The sequence below is a fragment of the Lacerta agilis genome, chromosome 6, assembly GCF_009819535.1.
Source record: "Lacerta agilis isolate rLacAgi1 chromosome 6, rLacAgi1.pri, whole genome shotgun sequence".
Classification (NCBI taxonomy): Eukaryota; Metazoa; Chordata; class Lepidosauria; order Squamata; family Lacertidae; genus Lacerta; species Lacerta agilis.
The window spans coordinates 87,509,068-87,534,066 of NC_046317.1; the positions used below are offsets into that span (position 1 = coordinate 87,509,068).

Genomic DNA, 24,999 nt, shown 5'->3' on the forward strand with positions numbered 1-24,999 from the left:
TTTTTTTTAAAAAAAAATGTGTGAGGAAGGACTATAGGGGGATACCTGTCCTGCATGCCTGTTCCTAAGAAGCTGAAACGGGAGAACTAGAAATAACACCAGCTTTATGATTCCTGTTTAATACAGTGCTTGCCAATAGGAGATGTACCCATGGCACAGCATCATTTAAGTAGTGTGGGCTGGCTACATGAATGGAACCAAGTCTCTAGACTACTCACCTGTCCTAATTGGCACATGAGCTGCTCTGTCCTGCCTTTTCTTTCTGAATTGAGGTCCAGCCACCTCTGTGCTGACCTCTCTCAGTGCCAATTCAGATGCTGCATTCCTGCACTGCGCAAGTGCTTTGGAAGATGTGATTTGCAGTGGGGAATTCACAAACGTGTGAGAACATGGATGCTAGACTCCATTGTCTGGCTACAGGGATTTAACTAATAATATGAGGGTTTGGCACTCCGTTCTAACTTTTCCCGAATGATTCCCTCAGCTCTTGGAAATCAGCTGTCTGTGAGATGGAACAATTAAGCAAGCCATGTGGGCTACAAAAAGCCCTTCCGCATGCCAGTAGGGCGACGCCCCAACAAAATTGCCAGGTTCATCTTTGGGGCAATGAAGAGCCATTTGTAAAGGGCGTTTTTAATCACACAACCAGGTGTCTGTAGTGCTGGGGTTCACGATTTAGGACCTCTTTCTGTACAGTCTTGCTGGGATCTCTTCATATTCTCCGAGAATCTAGCACCCCCCACCCTCGTCTAACATTCCATGGGTAGGAATTTTTTATGTATTGGTGTAGTAATTTGTGCAATAACTTAAAACTGTGAGGTGAACCTCCTCTTGATCCAGAAAGCCTCTCTGTACACTTGACTTAAATGGAACAGAAATAAAGTACCAGTGGAGGATTCAGCCCAAAGCTTTTGAGTACAGAAGGATGGCTTTGAGAGACGTGCCTGGGATTCTTAACCTTCCTTTGCATTCTAGGTTGGAATTACTGGTCTTTGGGTCACTCTTTAAGAGAGGCGGGGGTGGGGGGGTGGGACATGAGAAGCCTTTCACTTTTCCTGCTGTGTATTTGTGAAGTTCACAGGACCTGTGAGCACTATTCCTTGTTCTGTAAAGTGGTACTGAACTTGAACCTACAGTGTCATCTTAAAAGCAAAATAAAACAATAAAGCAAGAGAAATGGAACAAAGCAGTTCACGTTGCCTGAAGACTGGCTTTGCTTTAGAAATAAAGACAAAAATGATACCTGTTGTCTTGATGATGATGATAATAATTTTATTATTTATATGCTGCGCATCTGACTGGGTTGATTGAACCATGAGCCCTATGGAAGCTCTATATCCTGTCTTTTATTTTAAATCCTGTCTTTTATTTTAAAATGGAATTGCGCTATCACACTTAACACTGTGTTGCTGGTACTTGAGTGTTACTTATTTCTATTACATTGCATATATATTCTACCTTTCCTCCAAGGAGCTCAAGTTTAGGCGAAGAGACGACGATTGGTCCAAGGTCACCCAAGCAAACTTCATGGCTGAGTTAGGGCACTGAACCCTAGTCTCCCAGCTCATCTTCTAGCACACTAAACACTGTACCACACTGAGACATTGCACCAAACTCCCAGTAGTTAGTTAATGGCTACTGGCTATTTTTTGATGGGTGGGTGGAATCCAGCCATTTAACTAATGTTCTGCATTAAGCTCAAGTACTTTTACAAAGTACAGCTTCCTCTACATGCCCAGGTGTTGGTTGATCTAATATAGATGTTTCCGTGTTGAAAGGCTTCAAAGAATACAGACCACAAGTAGTCTGAAAGGCACACCCACTGAAAATAAACTGATGTGCTGGTGGCTTTCAAATGCCTTGAAAATTCACAAAGATGGTTCGCGTGCTCCACGAGAGCAGCACAGGAGGCAGTGGGTTTTACTGAGCTTTGTAGGAAGGTTTGCTAAATCTCTGGGAGCTTCCATCTAGAGGTTGCTAAATGATTTGGAGAGCTCCCAATTTTTCCCAATTTTAGGAAAGAAATTGCTGTGCAAATGTTGAATAGGCAGGAAGCAATTGAAATGTGGCTGAAATAAAAATGATGCAAAAATTGGCAGGGGAGTAGAATTGCAAGTAATTGAACGGGTTATGGAGACTTGACTGGGAGATTGGCATGAATATGTCCTAAAAGGCTGCTTATGTAATGCAGCCCTATTGTCTGGATCCACCCCACAACCCCATTTTTTTCACTGGTACTCACTTTTCTACTGAAATTTTCTGTGTTTCTCTTGCAGTGATGCTCATCTGTTAAAACTTCAGGTAATATTGCATCACTGAGAACTGGGAGCAGGGTTGTCCCATAAAAGCAGGGGTTTGATTGCCCTTCCCCCATGTTGAAAGTTATAGTTAGACCAATATTTTGTGAGCATCCTTAGGAAGTGCTGCCCTCACACTTTTCACTGCCTGATTCCAGTGATTGTGTGACAGGAAGGCACTCTTCACATAGACTCAGTGTATGTTTCTTTTCATTGATCAAAATCCAGTTAAAAGTCCCATGACGTAAAGATGGGTGCTGTTTTAGCCCTATTGGATCACAGGATGTGTGGCATGTTTTCCTGAGCGTGTTCTGGTTGCCGTGTGCGTGTTTTGCAGCAAAAAAGGAATGAGTGGTGCGTGAATCAAGGAATTCAGCTTCACATTGTGGGGAGGTGAAGTCATGTCTGCAAGATGGTTAAGATATATAGATATATTGCAGCAGGAAGGTGAATCGTTTAAACTGAAAGGTTATGACCAGGTAAAAAGCGAGGTCACCGACTGGCTGCAATATCATCAAATTTATGAGATTTTTAAAGCAGACAAGAAGATTGGTTTTCAAGTTGAAAAATCAAAACTGGAAACAGAGCTAATAGAATCGAATTCAAAAAACCTTTCCAAAATGTATAATTTGCTGCTAGAGTGGCATACGAAAGATGAAATGGTTAAATCAACAATGATAGATTGGGCAAAAGATGTGGGACATAACATCATGTTAGAGGACTGGGAAAGATTGTGGAAGGAAGGTATCCAATTTACAGCTTGTAATAATTTAAGAGAAAATATTATGAAAATGTTATATAGATGGTATCTAACACCTGTTAAAATTGCTAAGATGAATCCGTCAATGACTAACTTGTGTTGGAAATGTAAATCAGTGGAAGGTACCTTTTATCATATGTGGTGGACATGCCCAAGGGTTAAAGCCTTCTGGGATAAGATTTATAATGAACTCAAAAAGGTAATGAAAATTACCTTTAGCAAGAAACCAGAGGCTTTCCTTTTGAGCATGACCAATGAACAGATACCCAGCCAAGACAGAGTATTTTTTATGTATGCCACAACAGCAGCTAGGATTTTACTGGCAAGGAACTGGAAGGGTGAAGAGATCCCAACGGTGGAAGAATGGCAGATGAAGTTAATGGACTTTATGGAGCTTGCTGAACTGACCGCGAGAATCCGAGACCAGAGGGAGGAGAAGGTGTCGAAGGATTGGAAGAAATTTAAGGATTATTTAGTTAATAGTGTAAAATTGAATATCTGAGCAGAATTAGCTGTTGAATAGGCTTTAGCTTGATAAATATAAGTTAAAATTTTGGTAAGAATTTTACAGTATAAGATATAAATAAGAGTGTCTGAAGATTTTGGGAATAGATTAAGAACTATGTTTTTAGTAAACGAATCCAAGGACAATTAAGATGGTTATTAGTTATGAAAGTAGATATATAGCTACTTAAAGTATATTTGGACTAACAATGCAGTGGAGGGTGTGGGGGAAGTCCCCTCATGCTTAGAAGAAAAAAGAAGAATGAGATAAAGATTAGTGTTTAGACAGGTTTGTATGTGTTTTTCTTATGTTTATTGTGTTGTTGTTTGAGTTGTTTATTGTGTATTGTATTTTGTATTTCTAGTGTATTGGTGTATGTTTTATTCTCTCTATATATGCATATGGAAAAATAATAAAATATTTAAAAAAAAAAAAAAAAAAGAAGTCACCTTGGACCTCAAAAGCATTTTCACCAGACAGCTGGTTGACAGTGGAGTTTCTGCCTAGAAGAAGAAGAAGAAGAAGAGTTTGGATTTGATATCCCGCTTTTCACTACCCAAAGGAGTCTCAAAGCGGCCAACATTCTCCTTTCCCTTCCTCCCCCACAACAAACACTCTGTGAGGTGAGTGGGGCTGAGAGACTTCAGAGAAGTGTGACTAGCCCAAGGTCACCCAGCAGCTGCATGTGGAGGAGAGGAGACGCGAAACCGGTTCCCCAGATAACGAGTCTACCGCTCTTAACCACTACACCACACTGGCTCTGCCTAAGAATCTAATGTCCCTGTGTGACTCCCGACTAAAGGGCTCATTGCAAATAATGATGCTCCTCAAGAGTAAAGGCTCTTAGAATAGGCTCAAGCTCCTGCAGCCGGTTTTGGACACGGTTTGGGAGGCTTCAGCTGGAATTTGCCGCTTGTTGGAAACCACATGAATCACATCTCGCTACTCCTGAACCTGGTTTTTGGGGGTGTTTTTTTTTTCCTTGCCTTGCCTTGCTACTATCTGGCTCTCCAGTGAAATGGCAGTTTGCATGGGAATAACAATTATTTCTGGCAGAATCTGGAGCTGCATCTGCTTGTGAAGAAGAGGGCATGAGATGGCTTTGTGGGAAATATCATGGTTTGTCTGAAACTGTCGTTTTTCTTTCTACCCACCAGAGGGTGTGCTTCTATTAAGTTTGGAAACAGAGGTAAGTTTGAAAGGTTTTTTGTTTTTGTTTGTTTGCGGTGAAACAACGTAAAAGTCATGCAGCACCTTAAAGGTGAACAGCTGCATAACGCTTTCTGATGAAGCGAACTCTAGTACCTGAAAATTTAAGGCGTATTATTGTGAGTCTATTGCAGCAAACACAGCAAGCATGCCTACTCCTCTGGAAGATTTGCAGCCTGTTGAATTCTGATATAATAGAAGAAATATATGCACTCCTGACTCATTTTACCCTCCTAATTGCAGGTGCTCCTTTGAAGCCTCTTACAGGTGAAACTCGAAAAATTAGAATATCGTGGAGAGGTTCATTTCTTTCAGTAATTCAAGTTAAAAGGTGAAACTAATATATGAGATAGACTCATGGCATGCAAAGCGAGATATGTCAAGCCTTTATTTTTTATAATTGTGATGATTATGGCGTACAGCTGATGAGAACCCCAAATTAACAATTTCAACTTTGGGGTTTTCATCAGCTGTGTGCCATAATCATCACAATTATAACAAACAAAGGCTTGACATATCTTGCATTGCATGTCACGAGTCTATCTCACATATTAAACTCCAGTAGCTAATGAAAACAATTGCTTACATAAATGGATTTTTCCATGATATTCTAATTTTTCGAGTTTCACCTGTATGTTGAGAATCTGCTCCATGTATAGGAGTAGGTCACAAACATGGAGAGATGCCCCTTCCACCTTTTGAAAAAGGTGTGTGTTAGGAGATTTGGCATGTGATTTATTTATTTATTTATTTATCTGCTAGTTCTTTTTAATTGATGTGTGAGAGGGTAGGCCATGTGGAGCTCAAGAAAGGTGTGTGTGTGTGTGTGTGTGTGTGTGTGTGTGTGTGTGTGTGTGTGGAGGGAGCTTGTGCAGGGGAAAGCAACCAAAATGAGAGAGTCTGGAAACCAAGCATTACAAGGAACAGCGGAGGGAGCTGGGTGTGTTTAGCCTGGAGAAGAGAAGACTGAGAGGTGATATGATTGTTGTTGTTCAGTCGTTCAGTCGTGCCCGAATCTTCGTGACCCCATGGACCAGAGCACGCCAGGCACGCCTATCCTTCACTGCCTCCCGCAGTTTGGCCAAACTCATGCCAGTCGCTTTGAGAACACTATCCAACCATCTCATCCTCTGTCCCCTTCTCCTTGTGCCCTCCATCTTTCCCAACATCAGGATCTTTTCCAGGGAGTCTTCTCTTCTCATGAGGTGGCCAAAGTACCGGAGCCTCAACTTCAGGATCTGCCCTTCCAGTGAGCACTCAGGGCTGATTTCTTTAAGGATGGATATGTTTGATCTTTTTGGAGTCCATGGGACTCTCAAGAGTCTCCTCCAGCACCATAATTCAAAAGCATCAATTCTTCGGCGATCAGCCTTCTTTATGGTCCAGCTCTCACTTCCCTACATTACTACTGGGAAAACCATAGCTTTAACTATACGGACCTTTGTCGGCAAGGTGATGTCTCTGCTTTTTAAGATGCTGATATGATAGCCATCTTCAAATAGCTGAAGGGCTGTCACATGGAAGAGGGAGCAAGCTTGTTTTCTGCTGCCCCAGAGGGTTGTGCCCGAACCAGTGGATTCAAATTATAAGAAAGGAGATTCTGAGTAAGCATCAGGAAGAACTTTCTGGCGGTAACAGCTGTTAGAACGGACCACCTTGAAAGGCAGTGGGCTCTCTCCTTCATTGGAGGTTTTTAAAGGATGTTTTCAAGGCCTTTAGCTTGTGATTCCTGAATTGCACTAGGTGACCCTTGTGGTCCCTTCCACCTCTACACTTCTAGGATTCTAGGGTAAAATTGTTGCAAATCAGCTATTAAATCCAAGAACCCCGTCACGGTGGGATGTCTGGCAGCTCCGGCATGTTGTGTTATAAGATCTGATCACCAAGTTCAGTATCAAAATGCATGCCCCACCCCGGTCCGAGGCAGGACCATCTTCTCCCATCTATGCCCTCCTCCCATGCTTTCCGCTCAGAATCTAAGGCCTCCTTCCGCTCCATCTAAGGCCAGCAAGAATGTCTAGCTGATTTGTTTCATTTGAAAAGAAAGCCAGGAGATGATAGATAGATATAGAATGCATCATTTTTCAGGTTTCCCAAAGCCTTGAAGATGTGGATTAGCAACCTGCTTCCTTTGTCACTGCTGATGGAGGCTGCTCATGTCTCACTGCTGCTGCTCTGGCAAGGAGAACACTGGCCACTTCTCACAGCTACTCATGCAATTAAGCTGGGCATCTGGTTTATTAGGGCTGCTATATTGGGTTGCTGATTGAAAACCTTGCTCAGATAACGTCACGTACTGCACATGCCTCGTCCCCATTCCCCCCCCCCCCCGGTGTTCCCGCTTACTTAATTTGTGTCCGTACCGTGCAATTGATGTAAAAAATAAATAAATGGCATTTTGGAGAGCCCCACAAGCCAGAATAGGGGTCCCTGCACCTAAGATCCAAATTTTGCTGGTGGTTTACAGCGGTGGTGAAGGAAGAAATAAGGATTGGATACATAGGAGCAATGCACTTAGGTTTGGTTTGAGCAAGTGGACGTGGAGGAGAGAGAATTCTGGGGTTAAGCCATAGCCATCACAAAAATAATTGATGGCTTTAGGATCCCTCCTCTGAGAGTGGCATGACCATATGCCCCACTGCTTTGTCACGTGAGGGTATATAGACACAGTGACTGATTGGCTATATGGAACCTCCATGTCTGGGGGCAGTTTACCTCTTTGTTGGGGAGCAGCAGCAGTGGGGAAGGTCTTTTGTCTTTCATGCACTGCTTGTAGGACTTCCCAGAGGCATCAAGCAGGCTGATGGATCCTATGGTGAGGGACTGCTCTTAAGACTGTAGGTGTTGCCCTTCTTCTCCAGGGGGGAATCTGTGCCTCACTTCCTGTGTACCTACCTGTTTCCAGCTGAAGGCGGAGCAGCATCTGTGGGGAAAGTGCAGGGCAGGCCTCCTTCAACCTCCTTCAGTATGGTCCCGCCTCTCTCTCTCTCTCTCCCTCTCCCTCTCTGCTTTCCCAGGAAACTTCAAGCAGCCCGAACTGGCTCTTCCAAATGAAGTGCTAACAAGATGACTCTGGCAGGAAGCTCCACTGTAAACAGAAAGGCAGAGAAGCAGCCACCGGCAGCAAGAAGCCGGCCCTAGCTGCCAAGGAGCCTGAGAGATGGAGCTGTCCTCCCACCCGGCTTCCCCAAACAGTTTTCAAGGACCGGACGGGATGGAAAACCTCGGCAGCATCCTGAAGCAAAAAGCAACCGAGAAGCATCACAGAGCTGAGGTCATGATCGCAGGGGAGCAACTGAGGTATGTTCTTTGCACTTGAGCCTTCTCTCTTTCATGGATCCTCCATTCGTTTGCTTTTCCCCCCTTTTGGAAGTGGCTGGCTGTCACTTTCCAATATTCGGTTGCAAGCCAGCCAGAGAGAGCCAGATCCCAGGCTTAAGACCCCTCTGTTATTCTATTTCTTTTCCCTTTTGTGCAAATGTAAGTCACAATTGCAAAAGTCAGGGTTACACTGACCAAATGTGAGGTAGTCCTTGATCTATCATCATCGAATTGTAAGAACTGGATCGCACCCAAGGGTCATCTAGGCCCACCTACCTGCAATGCAGGAATCGCAGCTAAAGAATCCCTGAGAGACGGCCATCCAACCTCTGCATAAAAACCTCCAGTGAAGGAGAGTCCACCACCTTCTGAAGGAGACCATGCTGCTATCAAACAGATCTTGCCTTTGGAAAGTGCTTCCTAATGTTTAGTCGGAATCTTGTAGCTTAAAGCCATTGGTTCAAGTGCTATCCTCCATCAACCTGGTAAGGTAGCCCATCTAGGAGGAGGGAAACTATGGTCCTAAACCTCCGCTGCCTTTTACAGGTAGGTAGCTGTGTAGGTAGCACGTAGGGGCCCGGGTGGCGCCGTGGGTTAAACCACAGAGTTTAGGGCTTGCTGATCAGAAGGTTGGCGGTTCAAATCCCTGTCACGGGGTGAGCTCGCGTTGCTTGGTCCCAGCTCCTGCCCACCTAGCAGTTCAAAAGCACGTCAAAGTGCAAGTAGATAAATAGGGACCGCTCCGGCGGGAAGGTAAACGTCGTTTCCGTGCGCTGCTCTGAATCATAGAATCCTAGAGTTGGAAGAGACCACAAGGGCTATCCAGTCCAACCCCCTGCCAAGCAGGAAACACCATCAAAGCATTCCTGACAGATGGCTGTCAAGCCTCTGCTTAAAGACCTCCAAAGAAGGAGACCCCACCACACTCCTTGGCAGCAAATTCCACTGTCAAACAGCTCTTACTGTCAGGAAGTTCTTCCTAATGTTTAGGTGGAATCTTTTTTCTTGTAGTTTGAATCTATTGCCCCGTGTCCGCTTCTCTGGATCCATTGCCCCGTGTCCGCTTCTCTGGTTCGCCAGAAGCGGCTTTGTCATGCTGGCCATATGACCCAGAAGCTGTCTGGGGACAAACGCCTGCTCCCTCGGCCTATAGAGCGAGATGAGCTCCGCAACCCCAGAGTCGGACACGACTGGACCTGATGGTCAGGGGTCCCTTTAGCCATGTTGGTCTGCCATAGTCAAAACAAAATTAATTTTTTTTAAAAAAAATCCTTCCAGTAGCACCTTAGAGACCAACTAAGCCTGTTCTTGGTATGAGCTTTCGTGTGCATGCACACTTCTTCAGATACACTGAAACCGAAGTCACCAGACCCTTATATATAGTGAGAGGGTGGGGAGGGGTATTACTCAGAAGGGTGGTGGGAATGGGGGATTGGCTGATAGGGGTGGAAAACCTGTTGACGACTGTTAACGACTGCAATTGGTCTTACAGGAAAAAGCAAGGGATGAGATGGCTAAAGATAGCTTTGTCATGTATAATGAGATAAGAATCCAATGTCTTTGTTCAGACCAGGTCTCTCCATGGTTTTAAGTTCGGCAATGAGTTGCAATTCAGCAACTTCTCTTTCCAGTCTCTAAGGTGCTACTGGAAGGAATTTTTTTTATTTTGTTTTGACTCCGCTGCCTTGTGGGATATATTTGACAGAGGGATAGGATAAGGAGCAAACTTTACACAAATCCTGAGCAGAGTCCCTAAGATGTTTGGATGGTGCCTTGTATGCTTCCTTCCGGCAACTCCTGCAGCCAAGCTGGTGCCAAACGTCCAGAAGAAGAAGAAGAAGAAGAAGAAGAAGAAGAAGAAGAAGAAGAAGAAGAAGAAGAAGAAGAAGAAGAAGAGTTTGGATTTGATATCCCACTTTATCACTACCCGAAGGAGTCTCAAAGCGGCTAACATTCTCCTTTCCCTTCCTCCCCCACAACAAACACTCTGTGAGGTGAGTGGGGCTGAGAGACTTCAGAGAAGTGTGACTAGCCCAAGGTCACCCAGCAGCTGCATGTGGAGGAGCGGAGACGCGAACCCGGTTCCCCAGATTACGAGTCTGCCGCTCTTAACCACTACACCACACTGGCTCTTAACCACTACACCACACTGGTCCTGCTTTCCTTTGGACCACATCAGCGAGGCCGAGAGGAGGGTCTTGTCGTCTGGGCACCCCAGGACCTCCATACACCCTGCCTAGGCTTGCACACTATGTAAGGTCACTTTGGGGCTACTAACAGCAGTTTGACTTCACCTCCGGAGGCGCACACCATTGTCTCTAGGGACAAGACAGATACCAGCAACAGCAACAAACTTGATGAAGATGTTGACCCGCTGTGCAGCAGCTGTGAGAAATATGAATTGCATGCCAGTGATCATTAGGAAAGGAGCTGAAAATAAGACTTCCATTAGAGTAACACTTGGTGCAACGGACCTTGGAATACTTAGGTATTTTTTTCCGGCAGCATCACCATTGAAAGGGTGTTGTAGAAAGGGAACAGGCTCCGAAAAGGGGCGCAAAACTGATCAAGGGGATTGAGAAGAAAGGTGGCAAAATTTGGGGATATTTAGTCTAGAGTAAAGGCGAGCAAGAGGAGAGGTTTAAGATTATGCATCGTGTGGAAAAGAAGTTTTCCTCCTTCCTAATAATACTTTTACAGGCACTATCTGCAGGTTTATAAATACAATGCTGGTCAAACCATCGCAAGAGGTGTTGAAATATTGGGAGCTTGGATAGTTCCTATGGAATGGTCTTGGTGGTGGGGTGCACGTTTTTATTCTAATTTATTTGATTTCAGTATTACTTTGTCAAAATAAAATATACCAAAAAATATATATAATGCTATGCTCATAAGGGCTAGAAGCCTGGTCATTTATTTATTTCACTGTAGGGTTGCCATATTTCAAAAAGTAAAAACCAGGACACCCCAAAAGTTGTTGAGCTCCCCCCCCCCAAAAAAAACCCCCACGATTTTTCGATTCACTTCTCTAAAATCCAGAACAAACAGCACCTTTCGGAAATTCCCTCTGGACATCAACAACACCTTTGAAATCCCAGTGATGTCCGGGAAAATTCGGACGTATGGCAGCCCTACTTCAATGCCAGGATTGTTTTGCAAAGGCCTCTTTTGAGCAGGCCCCCGATGGACGGTAACCCTTGCCGAGTGAAAAACCATTCCACGAACCAGGTCCATCAAACAGAAATCATAGCTGGAATTCCAGAAGCTGTCAAGTGTGAAGAACGCTTGTGGTGGATTTTCTGAACCGTACAGGGCATTTCAGGACGGTGGCTCCACTGCTTGAGGACGACGGTGTTTGTAGGTGCAGGCGAGGTGAACGCAGGCCGTGATGACCGCCTGCTGCTGTAGAGCGGAGGAAGATTGTCCTGGCCTATAATTTTGTGGCAGGTGGCGGGAGGGAGTGTGCTGGGTTGGGGTCAAAAGCAGCCCATGTAAAATTCATGTTTATCAGGTTTGGCGCAAGCCAGCTGTTGGCAGGGAAAGGATTTGGAAAGGTTGCATTCCCTGTGCTTTTATTGGGAAGCAAATATAGGAATAGACTCTCTTCTGGTGAATAATGATATTTACTGTTTACAGAGCCACTGGAAGCCTAAGTGCTGCACACAAAATAAAATCCTGCAGACTGTGCTTTCAGCTTGACGTTCTTTCTTTTTAAGTATTTAAGGAGGGCGATTTTGTATGAACGAGGGAAGGAAATGAAAGAAGGGTATTTGTAATTTAGTTTTTTTATTATTAAGAATTTAATTAAAAAATTCCACATTTTAAAACAATTAACATTTGTTTCCAATAACATATCTTAATTTACATTGTTTATATAGACTTCCTCTGTTCCCCCCTCATTGGGTCCCTCTTTTAATCCATCTTTAGCAGTATTCATTTTATATCTTAAATCCTGTTCCAAACCTTATATCTTTTCATCCATTTAGGGTATTTGTAATTTTGGGCCCCTCCAGACCTACTATTTTATTACATAAAGGTAAAGGTAAAGGGAGCCCTGACCATTAGGTCCAGTCACGGATGACTCTGGGGTTGCGGCGCTCATCTCGCTTTACTGGCCGAGGGAACCGACGTACAGCTTCCGGGTCATGTGGCCAGCATGACAAGGCCGCTTCTGGCAAACCAGAGCAGCGCATGGAAACGCCGCTTTCCTTCCCGCCAGAGTGGTACCTATTTATCTACTTACACTTTGATGTGCTTTCGAACTGCTAGGTTGGCAGGAGCAGGGACCGAGCAACGGGAGCTAACCCCATTGCGGGGATTCAAACCGCCGACCTTCTGATTGACAAGCCCAAGGCTCTGTGGTTTAGGCCACAACACCACCCGCGTCCTGTATTTTATTACATATGCATGCTGATTTGTGCTGTTGATGCTGTCCAGGCAGTCAAATGCAAGGCACTTTCAATACTTCACATAAATTGTTGTTGTTATATATCTTTAGGGACCAGGTGAAAATGTTCCTCTTCAACCAGCTCTTTGACTGATTAACATTCTATGCCCTTGTAAATTGTTTTTTTTTTGGGGGGGGAGGTATTGTTTAGGTTTTGTTCTTGTTTTTATTACATATTTTTATTTTGCATTTTTATGCCGTGACCTGCTCTGAGATCTTCGGCTGAAGGGTGGTATATAGTGTAGATTTAATAAATAATAACAATAATTTTGAAAACTGCTTTGAGGGTTTTTTTTAGTCAAGCGGTGTATAGATTTTATGCAATATTTTTTTTTAAAAAAAATGTTTTTGCTCCTGCAGTTCTTATCTGAGCTTTGCTTAGGAAAAACTTGCCAGCATCTCTAGTCTATACAACCAGGGAGCATGCAGTTGGCATGGATTTCCCAAGTCCTGGGTGTGCAGACAAAATACATGTGCATATTTGCTTTCACTTGGGCTTTTGCTTTATTTATTTAAATAAACCTGCAGTTTCATGAGAATATGCCAAGGCACTGTACAACACAAAGATGCAAAACTACAAGAAAGCTAATAAAAATGGAAATGAAACTTGTTGGTAGAAACTTCACAACCCAAAGACCTATTGCAGATATTAATATTGCACAGCTTGAAGCAACTGGATGCATAAAAGCTGATTCCTTTTGGAATAAAAACTGTCCAGACCCATGAATTTGATTTGAACTTTTGCTAACCAGAATGTAAGGTTCGTATGAAGGTGCTTCGCGAGTAATGGAGCAGGAGCCCAAACAGTCTTTTGCAGTTTTATTGTGCAAACTATTTACAGTGCAGAGCTACAAAAAAGCATGTCTGTCTCAGTCGCTGGCAGAATCCGGGAGTGGCCCCTTCCGGCTTCTCCCCCAGCATAAGAACTTCGGCACCCCAAGTCTCCTCCTACCCTCGCGTTTCATCCCTCTGTGCAAGTGGGGTGCCGGATATGGCGTGCCTCCCTCCTGACCAGCCGGGCGAGGTGAGCGCAGGGTCTCAGAAACATCCCCAAGCCCTCTCCCCGCCAGGCTCCCTGCTTGTGGCTCCTGGCTAGAAGAGGCGCTGGGGCTCTCAGTGGCATCCCTAAGCCCCCTCCCCGCCTGGCTGGTTCCTTCCCCCTCCTCCTCACTGGAGGTGTGACAGCTGGAAGAGGTGCTGCTGCTAAATTGGCGTCGGGGCTCTCTGTATGCTAACGGACCCTCCGTTCCCCTCAGCGGGCCAGGTGGCAGTTCCCTGACACAGAACTTCTTCAACACAGATACCAAAAACAATCAATGATACATTCGAATAATTGTATAAAGCACATGCGTATTCAAGCATAGGCTCTTCTTTTTAAATATATAATGTAATTTACAATCACAGCAAAAATCAGAACTCTGTCTCTCCCATAGCTTGAATTTGCCTGCATCCAGTCTAAGGCCTTGCACTCCTGGAGAGGCATCATTATCACATCTTTCTCTGACCTCCTAGGAACAAAAAGCCCAAGGCAACTCCCTTTCAAAATGGAGATTGTCAGTTGAATACTTTAATCACATGATTAAGGTTAAACACTCGTATGAAGGCTAGCAGAGAACACCAACAGTTATTTATCAACTTTGGCTTGGCCGTGACATCAGATTTCTGTTGTGGCAAGGGTATGTGTGATTATAGCATCATGGAATTGTAGTGTTGGAAGGAAGCTTGAGGGTCATCTAGTCCAACCCCTTGCAAACCTTCATGGCAGATTTAGAACAACGTTTCCTAAACTCCTACCCACTCAAACCTCTCTTGTACCTGCGTTACATTGATGATATTTTTATAATCTGGACACATGGTCAACAGACCCTGGACACCTTCCACAAGACATTCAATGACTTTCACCCCACCATCAACCTAACTATGAACCAATCTATGCAAGAAATACACTTTTTGGACACTACTATAAAAATACAGGGTGGACACATAGACACCACCTTATACCGTAAACCAACTGACCGACAAACATATCTACATGCTTCTAGCTACCATCCCAAACATACCAAACAATCCATTGTATATAGCCAGGCCCTACGTTACAGCCGCATCTGTTCCAACTCTACAGACAGAGACTCTCACCTAAGAGATCTACAGCAAACCTTTTTAGAACTAAAATATCCACCTGATGAAGTTAAACAACAGATCGACAGAGCCAGACTGATACCCAGAGAGAACTTGCTGCAAGACAGACCCAAAAAAGAAAATAACAGAACACCACTAGTCATCACATACAGCTCCCAAGTTAAAACAGTACAACACATCATCAGAGATCTACAACCTCTCCTAGACAATGACAGTTCTCTTTCTCAAGCTCTGGGAGGAAGACCCTTCATCGCCTACAAACAGCCACCCAATCTCAAACAGCTCCTCACCCACAATAATACAAAAACAGGACCCAACATGGACACTGGTACCAGAGCCTGCAATAAACCCAGATGCCAACTTTGCTGCCACATAAACCCGGATAACACCATTACTGGTCCCAACAACATCAAACACACCATCTCAGGACTATTTAATTGCTCATCTTCCAACATTGTGTATGCAATCAAATGCCAACAGTGCCCTTCAGCTCTCTATATTGGACAAACAGGCCAAACCCTACGCCAAAGGATAAATGGACATAAATCTGATATCAGGAATCACAAGACAGAGAAACCAGTAGGAGAACACTTCAATCTCCCAGGACATTCTATAAAAGATCTCAAAGTAGCTGTCTTAATACAAAGAAATTTCAGAAATAGACTGGAAAGAGAAGTGGCTGAATTGCAACTAATCACCAAACTTAAAACCATGGAGAAACCTGGTTTGAACAAAGACATTGGATTCTTATCTCATTATACATAACAAAGCTATCTTTAGCCATCTCACCCCTTGCCTTTCCCTGCAAGACTAATTGCAGCCGTTTAGAGTCGTCAACAGGTTTTCCACACTTATCAGCCTATCACCCATTCCCACCACCCTTCTGAGTAATACCCCTCCCCACTCCCCCACTATATTTAAGGATCTGGTGACTTCTGTTTCAGTGTATCTGAAGAAGTGTGCATGCACACGAAAGCTCATACCAGGAACAAACTCAGTTGGTCTCTAAGGTGCTACTAGAAAGAATTTTCGATTTTGTTTTGGCCCTTGCAATCTTTCGCCCAACGACCCTGCGATTAAAAGTCTCAGGCTCTACTGACTGAGAAGCCACTCAGATCGGCCTCTCTGATGTTGGAGAGGGATAACTGATATATGGTTTAGCAATCAATCCCTCTTCCCAGGGAACTCTGGGAATTGTGGCTCCGTGATGGGAATCATAGGATCAGACTCCTAGGGGCTTCCAGTATAATATTCAAGGGGGCTGGGCCTTCTCAAAGTTGAAGGACATTGCCATTCAAATAGTGTGTGATCGCCCCGTCATGTGATCAGTGATTTGGGGCGGAGCTTTCCTGCCGCCCCCCAATAAAATCTCAGCACCCTTAACAAATGACACCTCCTAAAATTCTTTTTGGGAAGCCATGACTGTTTAAAGTGCTATGATACTGCTTTAAATATGTAGTGCAGATGGGGCCTATGTGCAAACATGTGCGCAAACTGACAGTGAACCGTGAACATGAGGCCTGGAAATGGAGTGAAGGCCCAGAGAGTTGTCAGGAATAACTTGTCCTCACACTTAGCTCCGAGAGCACTGCGGGTGCACAGCCTTCCTTTGTTTAAACAAAAACAATATTTGAAAGAGCACTACGGGCTGTTTTTCTGGTATCGGATATCTTGTGATATTTGTTTAATGTGCTGGGACTTTGCCTGTGAATAAGATTGTCAAGGGTAGTTCTGTTCTCCTAGTGACCTTGACAACGTTACGCCGTTGCCTATGCTATTTTAATCTAGGTTCCGGGGTTTTGAGAAGCTCTGCGAGACATATCTAATAGATTCCACTTCTCTGCCCCCTTCCCCATGGTCATGGCTTCATAAACACATGCAGAGAGGTAAATTTGGCTCTGGTGTATTTAGAGGTGCTTTTGAGGCTGAGGGCTTGCGTCAAGGCTGGAAATTACTTTAGATGGCTTCAGTAAAGCAAAAGGAGCAATGTGTATAAAGAAAAGGGGGGGAACCCTCCAAAATCCACAGCTAGGCAGTGGAGAACTACTCAAAATGTCTCATAAGTGTGGCAAGTTTTCAAAAACTCCTCATAGGGGAAATGAAGAGTTTAAGGCTTGGAACAGATCTGTGTTACAAGAAGGTTTTTATTTTAATTTATTTTGAGATGGGGAGCAGCCACTGAATCATAGAATCATAGAACTGTATAGTCAGAAGGGACCCCGAGGATCATCTAGTCCAACCCTCTGCAGTGCAGGACTCTCAACTAAAGCATCCACAACAGATTGCCATTCAACCTCTATTTAAAAACCTCCAATGAAGGCGAGTCTGCCATCTTCCGTCGTAGCCTATTCCACTGTCAAATGGTTCTTCTTCTTCCTAATGTTTACTTGGGATCTCCTTCCTTGTAATTTGTAACAGAGGTTGGCCTGTATAAGGAACACGAGCTTTCAGTTCCATCCCCAGAGTTTTGGAAAAGCCTTCCATGGGGAGATGTGTGACCCCCCCCCCCCTTCTCATTATCCTTGGAAGGGAGAGTTAAAACCTGTTCTTCTGTAGTTCAGTCTTCTGAGCTGCTTTGAGGTTCTGCTTGGCTTACGGCTATTTCTTTAAACTGCCCTATAATTGTGAGCATTTGATTCCCTTGTGATGTCTTCCTCCTGTTGCCTTTGTACATCAGTCTGATAACATTTACTGGTATAGCAATTTGTCAGTGTTCTAAATAAACTCAGTAAATAAATGGCAGTGAGAGGTGGGTAGGCCTTGAGCAAGTGAAGCAAGTCAGGAAGGAACATTTAGTGCAGTGATGAATGTCAAGAAAAGTGTTAGGAGCAGGGGAACGGCCTTTGGAAACCGCCAAAATAGTTGTTTTTTTCATTTGTTCAGCACAGTTGACCTTGATATGAAGCCTCCGTCAACACTAATGATTGCCAGAACTAATTGAGTCCCAGAGAGGGCACCATAACAAAGACCAGTCAGACGTGTTTCCACCAGTGTTAACACACCAGCAGCTAAAGGACATTGCCGCTCAGATTTCAAGTGCAGAAACGTCATATTCCAACTGCCACCATAGAATCCTGGCATTGTAGAGTTGAAAGGGGCACCCCGAGGGTCATCTAGTCCAACCCCCTGCAATGAAGGAATCACAGCTAAAGAATCCAAGACAGGTCGCCATCTGTCAGGGACTGTGCTGAGGAGGGCTGTACTGAGGAGGAATGGTGGGAGATTACTTCTGAATCTTCCCAGGAGCAGGAGGACTGACTGTATAGATTTGGAACACTGGTTTACAGAGGGACATGGTTCACAAGGCTGGGAAGTACTGGATGGGGAACAGCTAGGAGGAGCAGAACTGGGAGAGAGAGAGAGAGTTAACAGACTCACTGTCTCTGGAAAGTATTCATCCGCTCAGCCCAAGGTCAAGAAGAGCAGATAAGGTGGCAGCACAGAAAGCACAGTGGTTACGAGATCAGGTTGCAAGACGTGGTAGAGACGTGGGTGACTAGGGAGGAAGTGGGTGGAACCTTTAATTGGGAGCACCGTCATTCCTATGAAATGGATTCTTTGTTGTCTCGCTGTGATCATTAAAGTTCCAACTGGTAAGAAGACTCATTTCTCTTTGTTCTGCTTATCTACTGCCAAAGGGAGGAGGAAGCCCATTCCCTGAAGCCTGGCACCATCCCACCTCTGTTTAAAAAATCTCCAGTGGGTTAAAAACCCACCACCTTCTGAAGCAGCCCAGTCCACCACCAAACAGCTCCTACCATCAGAAAGTTCTTCCTAAAGTTTAGTCAGAATCACATTTCTTGTGATTGGGATCCATTGATTTGGGTCCTACCCTCTGGCTCAGCAGACAACAAGCTTCCTCCCTCTTCCACGTGACAGCCCTTTAGATATCTGAAGGTGGCTATCACACATCTGTCTTCTCCAGGTGAAACCCAATTCTATCAACTGTTCTTCATAAGGCTTGGTTTCCAGATCCTTGATCATCTCGGTTGCCGCCCTCTGCACGTGTTCCAGCTTGTCAATATCCTTAAATTGTGATGCCCCAAACCCAAACGGCACAGTATTTCAGGTGTTGTCTGACCAAGGCAGAATAGAGTGGCATTATTACTTCCCTTCATGTGGACACTATACTTCTGTTGATGCAGTCTAGAATAGCATTGGCATTTGTTTGCTGTTGCATCACACTGTTGACTCATGTTAAGTTTGTGGTCTACTAAGACTCCTAGATCCTTTTCATATGTCCTGCTGTCAAACCAGGTGTCCCCATCTTATAATTGTGCATCGGATTATTCCTGACTAAGCGAAGAAGCTTACATTTCTCCCTATCCAGCTCTTGACCTGTTTTCTGTTTCCCTTCCAGGCTTCGACTCCACGATGGCAAGCTTATTAAGGACAGGCGATACCACCTTCGCACCTACCCCAATTGCTTTGTGGCCAAGGAGCTCACCGATTGGTTGATTGACCACAAAGAAGCACCAGACCGAGAAACAGGCATCCGGCTGATGCAGAAGCTCATGGACCATTATATTATCCATCACGGTCAGTTCTGATTCCACTTGAGGACTCTCTTCTCAAGTGCATGTGCATACTCCCCTGTGGCTGTTCAATTTGGTGCCTTGAAACAGCTGCACTCGAGGATCAGAAACCTTGTGGAAATGAATTAATATTCCTGGGCCAAGTTAACTCTTTAAACAAAGTTTAAGTCCATTTGGGAACCTGCCACTGAAAGGCTCTCTAGAACCAATAATCTGTGATCCAAAAGCCTCTTTGGTCCAAACAATGAGAAAGCCACTGTTTAAGTAGAAGAACGGTGGCTTTCTAATTGTTTGGACCAAAGAGGTTTGGCCTTTGGATCACAGATTATTGCTTCAAGAGAGCCTTTTCTTCGCTGATTCTGCTTTGCTGGCTTCCAGGGTGGTGGGTCTTTGAGCACACACATTTTGGAGGAGGATTCAAGAACATCTCAGCAATTATCTCCCTCCAATAAGATGATGGTGGCCTCCACAGCTCTCCCACTTCCTCTCATGGGTGACTTCGTACTTGGAGCAGACCCATTGAAAGTGGTGGAGTCAAGTTAGTTATCGTGGCTGATTTCAGTGGATCTACAACTATGAGCTAGATATGCCCATCATCACAATGACTCTGTAGAATGGTTGGTTGAGTGCTAGTACACACTTATCCATGGTAACTCAGCAAACTCCATGAGTAGGGATTTGAGACTAGGTCTTCCCTACTGGCCCTAAGTACAGCAATCTCCTCCTCCTCCTCCTCCTCCTCTTCTCTCGTAGCCAAGTAAGATTGTCTTCCACAAACACTGTCTTAACAGTGAGTCTGTAAGTGACTTTGGAGGCCAATTCTGGATCCACACGTCCTTCCACAGTGGGGACAGGTTTCTGGGCAGGATTTGATCACGGTGAGGGGTTGCCAAGGGTACCTTCCTCTTAGCACGTTTCTCCCTTTCATCCTGAGTTCGAGCGTCTTCAAAGTCCATGACACCTTTGTTAAAAGCTGTTCTCCAACTGGAGCGCTCGCAGACCAGTGTTTCCCAGTTGGCAGTGTTTATACTACAGCAAGCTAAGCACGCGGCCACATGGATTCTCCTAACAGATGCATTGTCGCAAAGCATAGCACATTGGCTAGTGCCTAGTCCCTGATAAGCAAAGTGCAGTAGATTGTTACAGAGGGATGCTGGAGCATGCATTAGCTTGATTTCCAGAGTATTCATAGCTTTAAATTCAAGGGCTGCTATGTACAATACAATTTCCAGCAGAAAGAGTAATCTAACCTTCAGCTCCTAAGCGCTCCGTCTTAATTGCTTTGCTCATTATTGCTATGTAGCACTATAAAAGAGAGAGAGAGAGAGATGCAGCAGCAGTATAAGCTGATGATCTATTTCTGCGTACTGTACCAAGCTGGCAGGAATGCCAGCTTGACCCCACAACCGTGGGTGCCATGCAGCATGCATGGCCCTGGCCCTAGGTGCCAACTCCCTGGGGCCCCAGGTGCCCGAGCACCCACAAATTTCCCCATGTGGGGCACCCACAAATTTCTGTGTCAGGGCCATGCACACTGCAGGGCACCCACGGCCCTGGGCATCCACAGTCACGGAGCCAAGTTGGCACTCCTGGCACCAAAATGTGTGGATGCCTGGCCCCTTCATGGGGAATTTTGTGGGTGCTTGGGCACTCTGGGGCCTCAGGGAGTTTGCACCTATGCAAGCTGGTGTCTTCTAGCAGTTAAGGGAGTGAGCGATGAACCAAGGATGGAACGTGGGGCATGAATGCACGCAGCCCTTTTCTTTTTCATGGTAGAACTTTGTCCAAGAGCAGCTCGACATTCTTGACAGAAGAGGTATGGCTTGGGTTCTCCAGCAAAGTCCATCCTGATGAAGCCTGCCATTGAGTAGAGGGTGGTGTTCACGTGAGGCATTGTGGGGACTCTGCTGCTGGATGAATGTTCCCCTTTCAGGTTTATCTGGCAAAGCCCCCTCTGGGCATCATTCCCCTGGCACAGCTACACAAGGCTCGAGTCTGTGTCTGTCTCGCTTGCAGCCTGGAATTGTCAGCAGTCAAAATATACAGAGGCTGCCTGCCGGTGTGATTTTTGCAGAAAGTCTGAGGCGAGCCTTGGTACAAGTTTTGACTTGCACAGGGAACCTTGGATGGGGAGGTGGGGGGGGGTCAGGAAGAGGAGAACTCCATGCCAAACTGGGATGCCGGGTTGGGAAATTTCCACGATTACGTGGCATGTATGTGTCCACCTGAAAATCCATCCTGCAAAGATTGAGGGCAACATTGATGGACTCTCAAAAAACACACACAAATAAATTGAGCTTAGGGGAAAAAACAGTGCATGTGCTTCAGCAATACCCTCCAACATTTCTCCAATGAAAACAGGGACATCCTATTCCATCACCATCATTTTACTATTTATACCCCACCCATCTGGCTGGGTTGCCCCAGCCACTCTGGGTGGCTTCCAACGTATATTAAAATGTAATAAAACATTAAACATTAAAAATCTTCCCTTCAGATGTCTTCTAAAGGCTGCATTGTTACTTATCTCCTTGTTTCAGGGGTCGCATTAATCCATTCCTTCCAACATTTCTCCAGTGTAAATGTTGTTGATTAGTCGTTTAGTCGTGTCCGACTCTTCGTGACCCCATGGACCAGAGCACGCCAGGCACTCCTGTCTTCCACTGCCTCCCGCAGTTTGGTCCAACTCATGTTGGTAGCTTCGAGAACACTGTCCAACCATCTCGTCCTCTGTCGCCCTCTTTCGTCCCCTTCTCCTTGTGCCCTCCATCTTTCCCAACATCAGGGTCTTTTCCAGGGAGTCTTCTCTTCTCATGAGGTGGCCAAAGTCTTGGAGCCTCAGCTTCAGGATCTGTCCTTCCAGTGAGCACTCAGGGCTGATTTCCTTCAGAATGGATAGGTTTGATCTTCTTGCAGTCTATGGGACTCTCAAGAGTCTCCTCCAGCACCAGTGTAAATAGGGACATCTTAAGGAAAAGTGGGAGCAGCTCAGGAATTGGGATGGCTTCTGTCAATCCGGGACTGTCACTGTAAAATAAGGACACTTGGAGGGTCTGCTTTTGTGGGTAGGGATGTGGGTGTGATTGGCTGCTGAGCACATGCGATGGCTGTGGGTGTTTTTTGGAAGTAATGCCTGTGTGAGAAAATTGTCACACTGTTGAACCCATAATTTGGGAGTGGAAAGCATAAGAGCCCTGCTGGATCAGACCCCAAGTTTATCTAATCTCCTTCTCACAGTGTCCCACCAGGTGCCCCTGTGAAACGCTCAAGCAGGACACGAGGCTAGCTGCATCAAGGGTGGAGAACCTGGGGGCCGGATTCGAATGAGGCCAACCTTCCAGGGGCCACATTCCAGTGGTGGGAAATGGGCAGGGCAGAAGCTGGTATGGTCAATGATACAGAGAAGTAGTTCACAAACAAATGTTTTCTTTCTGTTGTTGTAAATTCCGGTTATATGGCTTGAGATCCGAGGACTAGTGCCGGATTTACATATAAGCTAAACAAGCTATAGCTTAGGGCCCCACTCTCTTGGGCGCCCCCCCCAAAATAAAAGGGGGGGGAACCGCATGTACATTTCCAAAATATAAGGTAAAAAACAAATAAAATAAAACCTACATACAGCAACAGTGGTTTGTGTAGTGTAGGCTCCTACGATGTAGCTTCACAATTATTTCACTATTAATATACTTTTTCTTAATTGTATTTCACTATTAATATACTTCTTCATAATTGTATTTCAGTTCAACAATTACTTTGATAAAATACATATTTTGTTATGTGCAAATGGCTTTAGATGCCCATTAGGTCCAAAAATTACCATATAACATATTCAACACAAAAAACAGTGACAATTCATTGTTGACAAGAGACAACTGGACATATTAAAGGGCCCCATTACCTTCAGTAGCTTAGGGCCTCATCATACCTAAATCCGGCCCTGCCGAGGACTACCTTGCAGCTCCGACTTAGCAAAGGTACTCTTAATTTACTTGGTGGGCAGTTGAGGTGTTGCAAATAGCTCTGATTTGACCAAACTAGCCAGGTTCTGCAAGCTAATGAGCTGGGCCTGACTTAAATGCGAAAGACTTATAGTGGCAGGTATGTTTGACAGGCCTCACATTTCAAAGCATCTTAGCTAGCTTGTGGATCAGAATGTGTGCACTGTCTTGAAGCACCACACTCCTATCAATAGGAGTATAGCATCTAGATCAAGGGAAGTAATAGTACCACTATATTCCGCTCTGGTCAGACCTTACCTGGAATACTGTGTCCAGTTCTGGGCACCACAGTTCAAGAAGGATACTGACAAGCTGGAACGTGTCCAGAAGAGGGCAACGAAAATGGTCAAAGGCCTGGAAACGATGCCTTATGAGGAACGGCTTAGGGAGCTGGGTATGTTTACCCTGGAGAAGAGAAGGTTAAGGGGTGATATGATAGCCATGTTCAAATATATAAAAGGATGTCATATAGAGGAGGGAGAAAGGTTGTTTTCTGCTGCTCCAGAGAAGCGGACACGGAGCAATGGATTCAAACTACTGTACAAGAAAGAAGATTCCACCTAAACATTAGGAAGAACTTCCTGACAGTAAGAGCTGTTGGACAGTGGAATTTGCTACCAAGGAGTGTGGTGGAGTCTCCTTCTTTGGAGGTCTTTAAGCAGAGGCTTGACAGCCATCTGTCAGAAATGCTTTGATGGTGTTTCCTGCTTGGCAGGGGGTTGGACTGGATGGCCCTTGTGGTCTCTTCCAACTCTAGGATTCTATGATTCTATGAGCTGACTGCTGGTGCTAGAGATGTGCAAAATCTTCCTTTCTGTGGATTATCTTGCATGTTGGTCAAAGGGAGCCTGGTCCACTTCCCTTTCAGGATTGCCCCCTTAGCTACTGTTTTTATAGCGGCGCTACAGAGAGACCATGGTGTGACTCAATCTGGGGGAGTGGGGTGGAGAGTTGGGACGATGTGTGGGTTTCATTAAGGCCCCGTCTGCTTAACTCCTGCACCCCAATATTCAAGGACGGAACAGAGAGGCAGATACCTTGTTTTCTGCAATGCAGATCCAAATCGTAACTGCATATCACATGCCTACTTATTTATAGAACAGAATTCATTGCCCAACACATTTCCAATTCAAAAGCATCAAAATTGCTGTGAGCATTATAATGCAGGTCTGAATCTGTATAAACATGGTCTCCGCAATTGGCTTAATTTCACATCTGGCCACTGTCTATTTGGGAACCCTCTCAGCAACAGGAAAATGTGTGGGTTTCGTAATCAGAATGGAAAATCACAGAAATCCGTGGCTTCTCTAATTGACGCTAGTTTGAAGATGTTGTGCCCTCATTTGGCTCAATAAGAGCTTTGATATGGGAGAATCTATCAACCAAAGGGGTAACATTTTGACTCTGCCTGAATTATTATATAGCAAGGCAAACATTCTGCTCATTGCCATCTGCTGCCTGGGGGAAAGACTTCCATACCTTGAATTAAATTAAACTTTGCTGTGGTGCTTTAATGCAGTTGCAATTAGTTCTGGGTTAATTATTAACATTCAAATCTGACTCCCCTCCCTGCAAGCTGCTATTAATTTTTCACAGCCTGCGGGGAGTTTCAAAAGAATCCCAAGACTTTTAATTAAATAAAAGAACGTTGTCAAGAAACAGAACCTTTTGGCCTGCTTATCGGTGACGTCATCAGACCATGATAATCCCCTGCAAAATGTGCAGTGGTAGGCTGTCGGTTTTTGCTGTGTTTGATTTTCCTTTGCTTAGCTCACAAGGGCTTTTCTT

General features: G+C 44.9%; 1 protein-coding gene across 2 annotated transcripts in view; it reads left to right on the forward strand.

Moving 5' to 3' along the window:
• The first annotated feature begins 7,775 nt into the window (after positions 1-7,775).
• LOC117049088 (DEP domain-containing mTOR-interacting protein-like) overlaps positions 7,776-24,999 on the forward strand; it is a 43,022-nt gene continuing 25,798 nt past the window's right edge. The window contains exons 1-2 of one of the 2 annotated variants that reach the window (XM_033153724.1): positions 7,776-8,071; positions 19,039-19,217. In XM_033153724.1, the coding sequence (XP_033009615.1) occupies positions 7,932-8,071; positions 19,039-19,217 (319 nt within the window). In that variant the 5' untranslated portion in view covers positions 7,776-7,931. The remainder of the gene's footprint in view (positions 8,072-19,038; positions 19,218-24,999) is intronic. The other variant, XM_033153725.1, reaches the window with a different exon arrangement.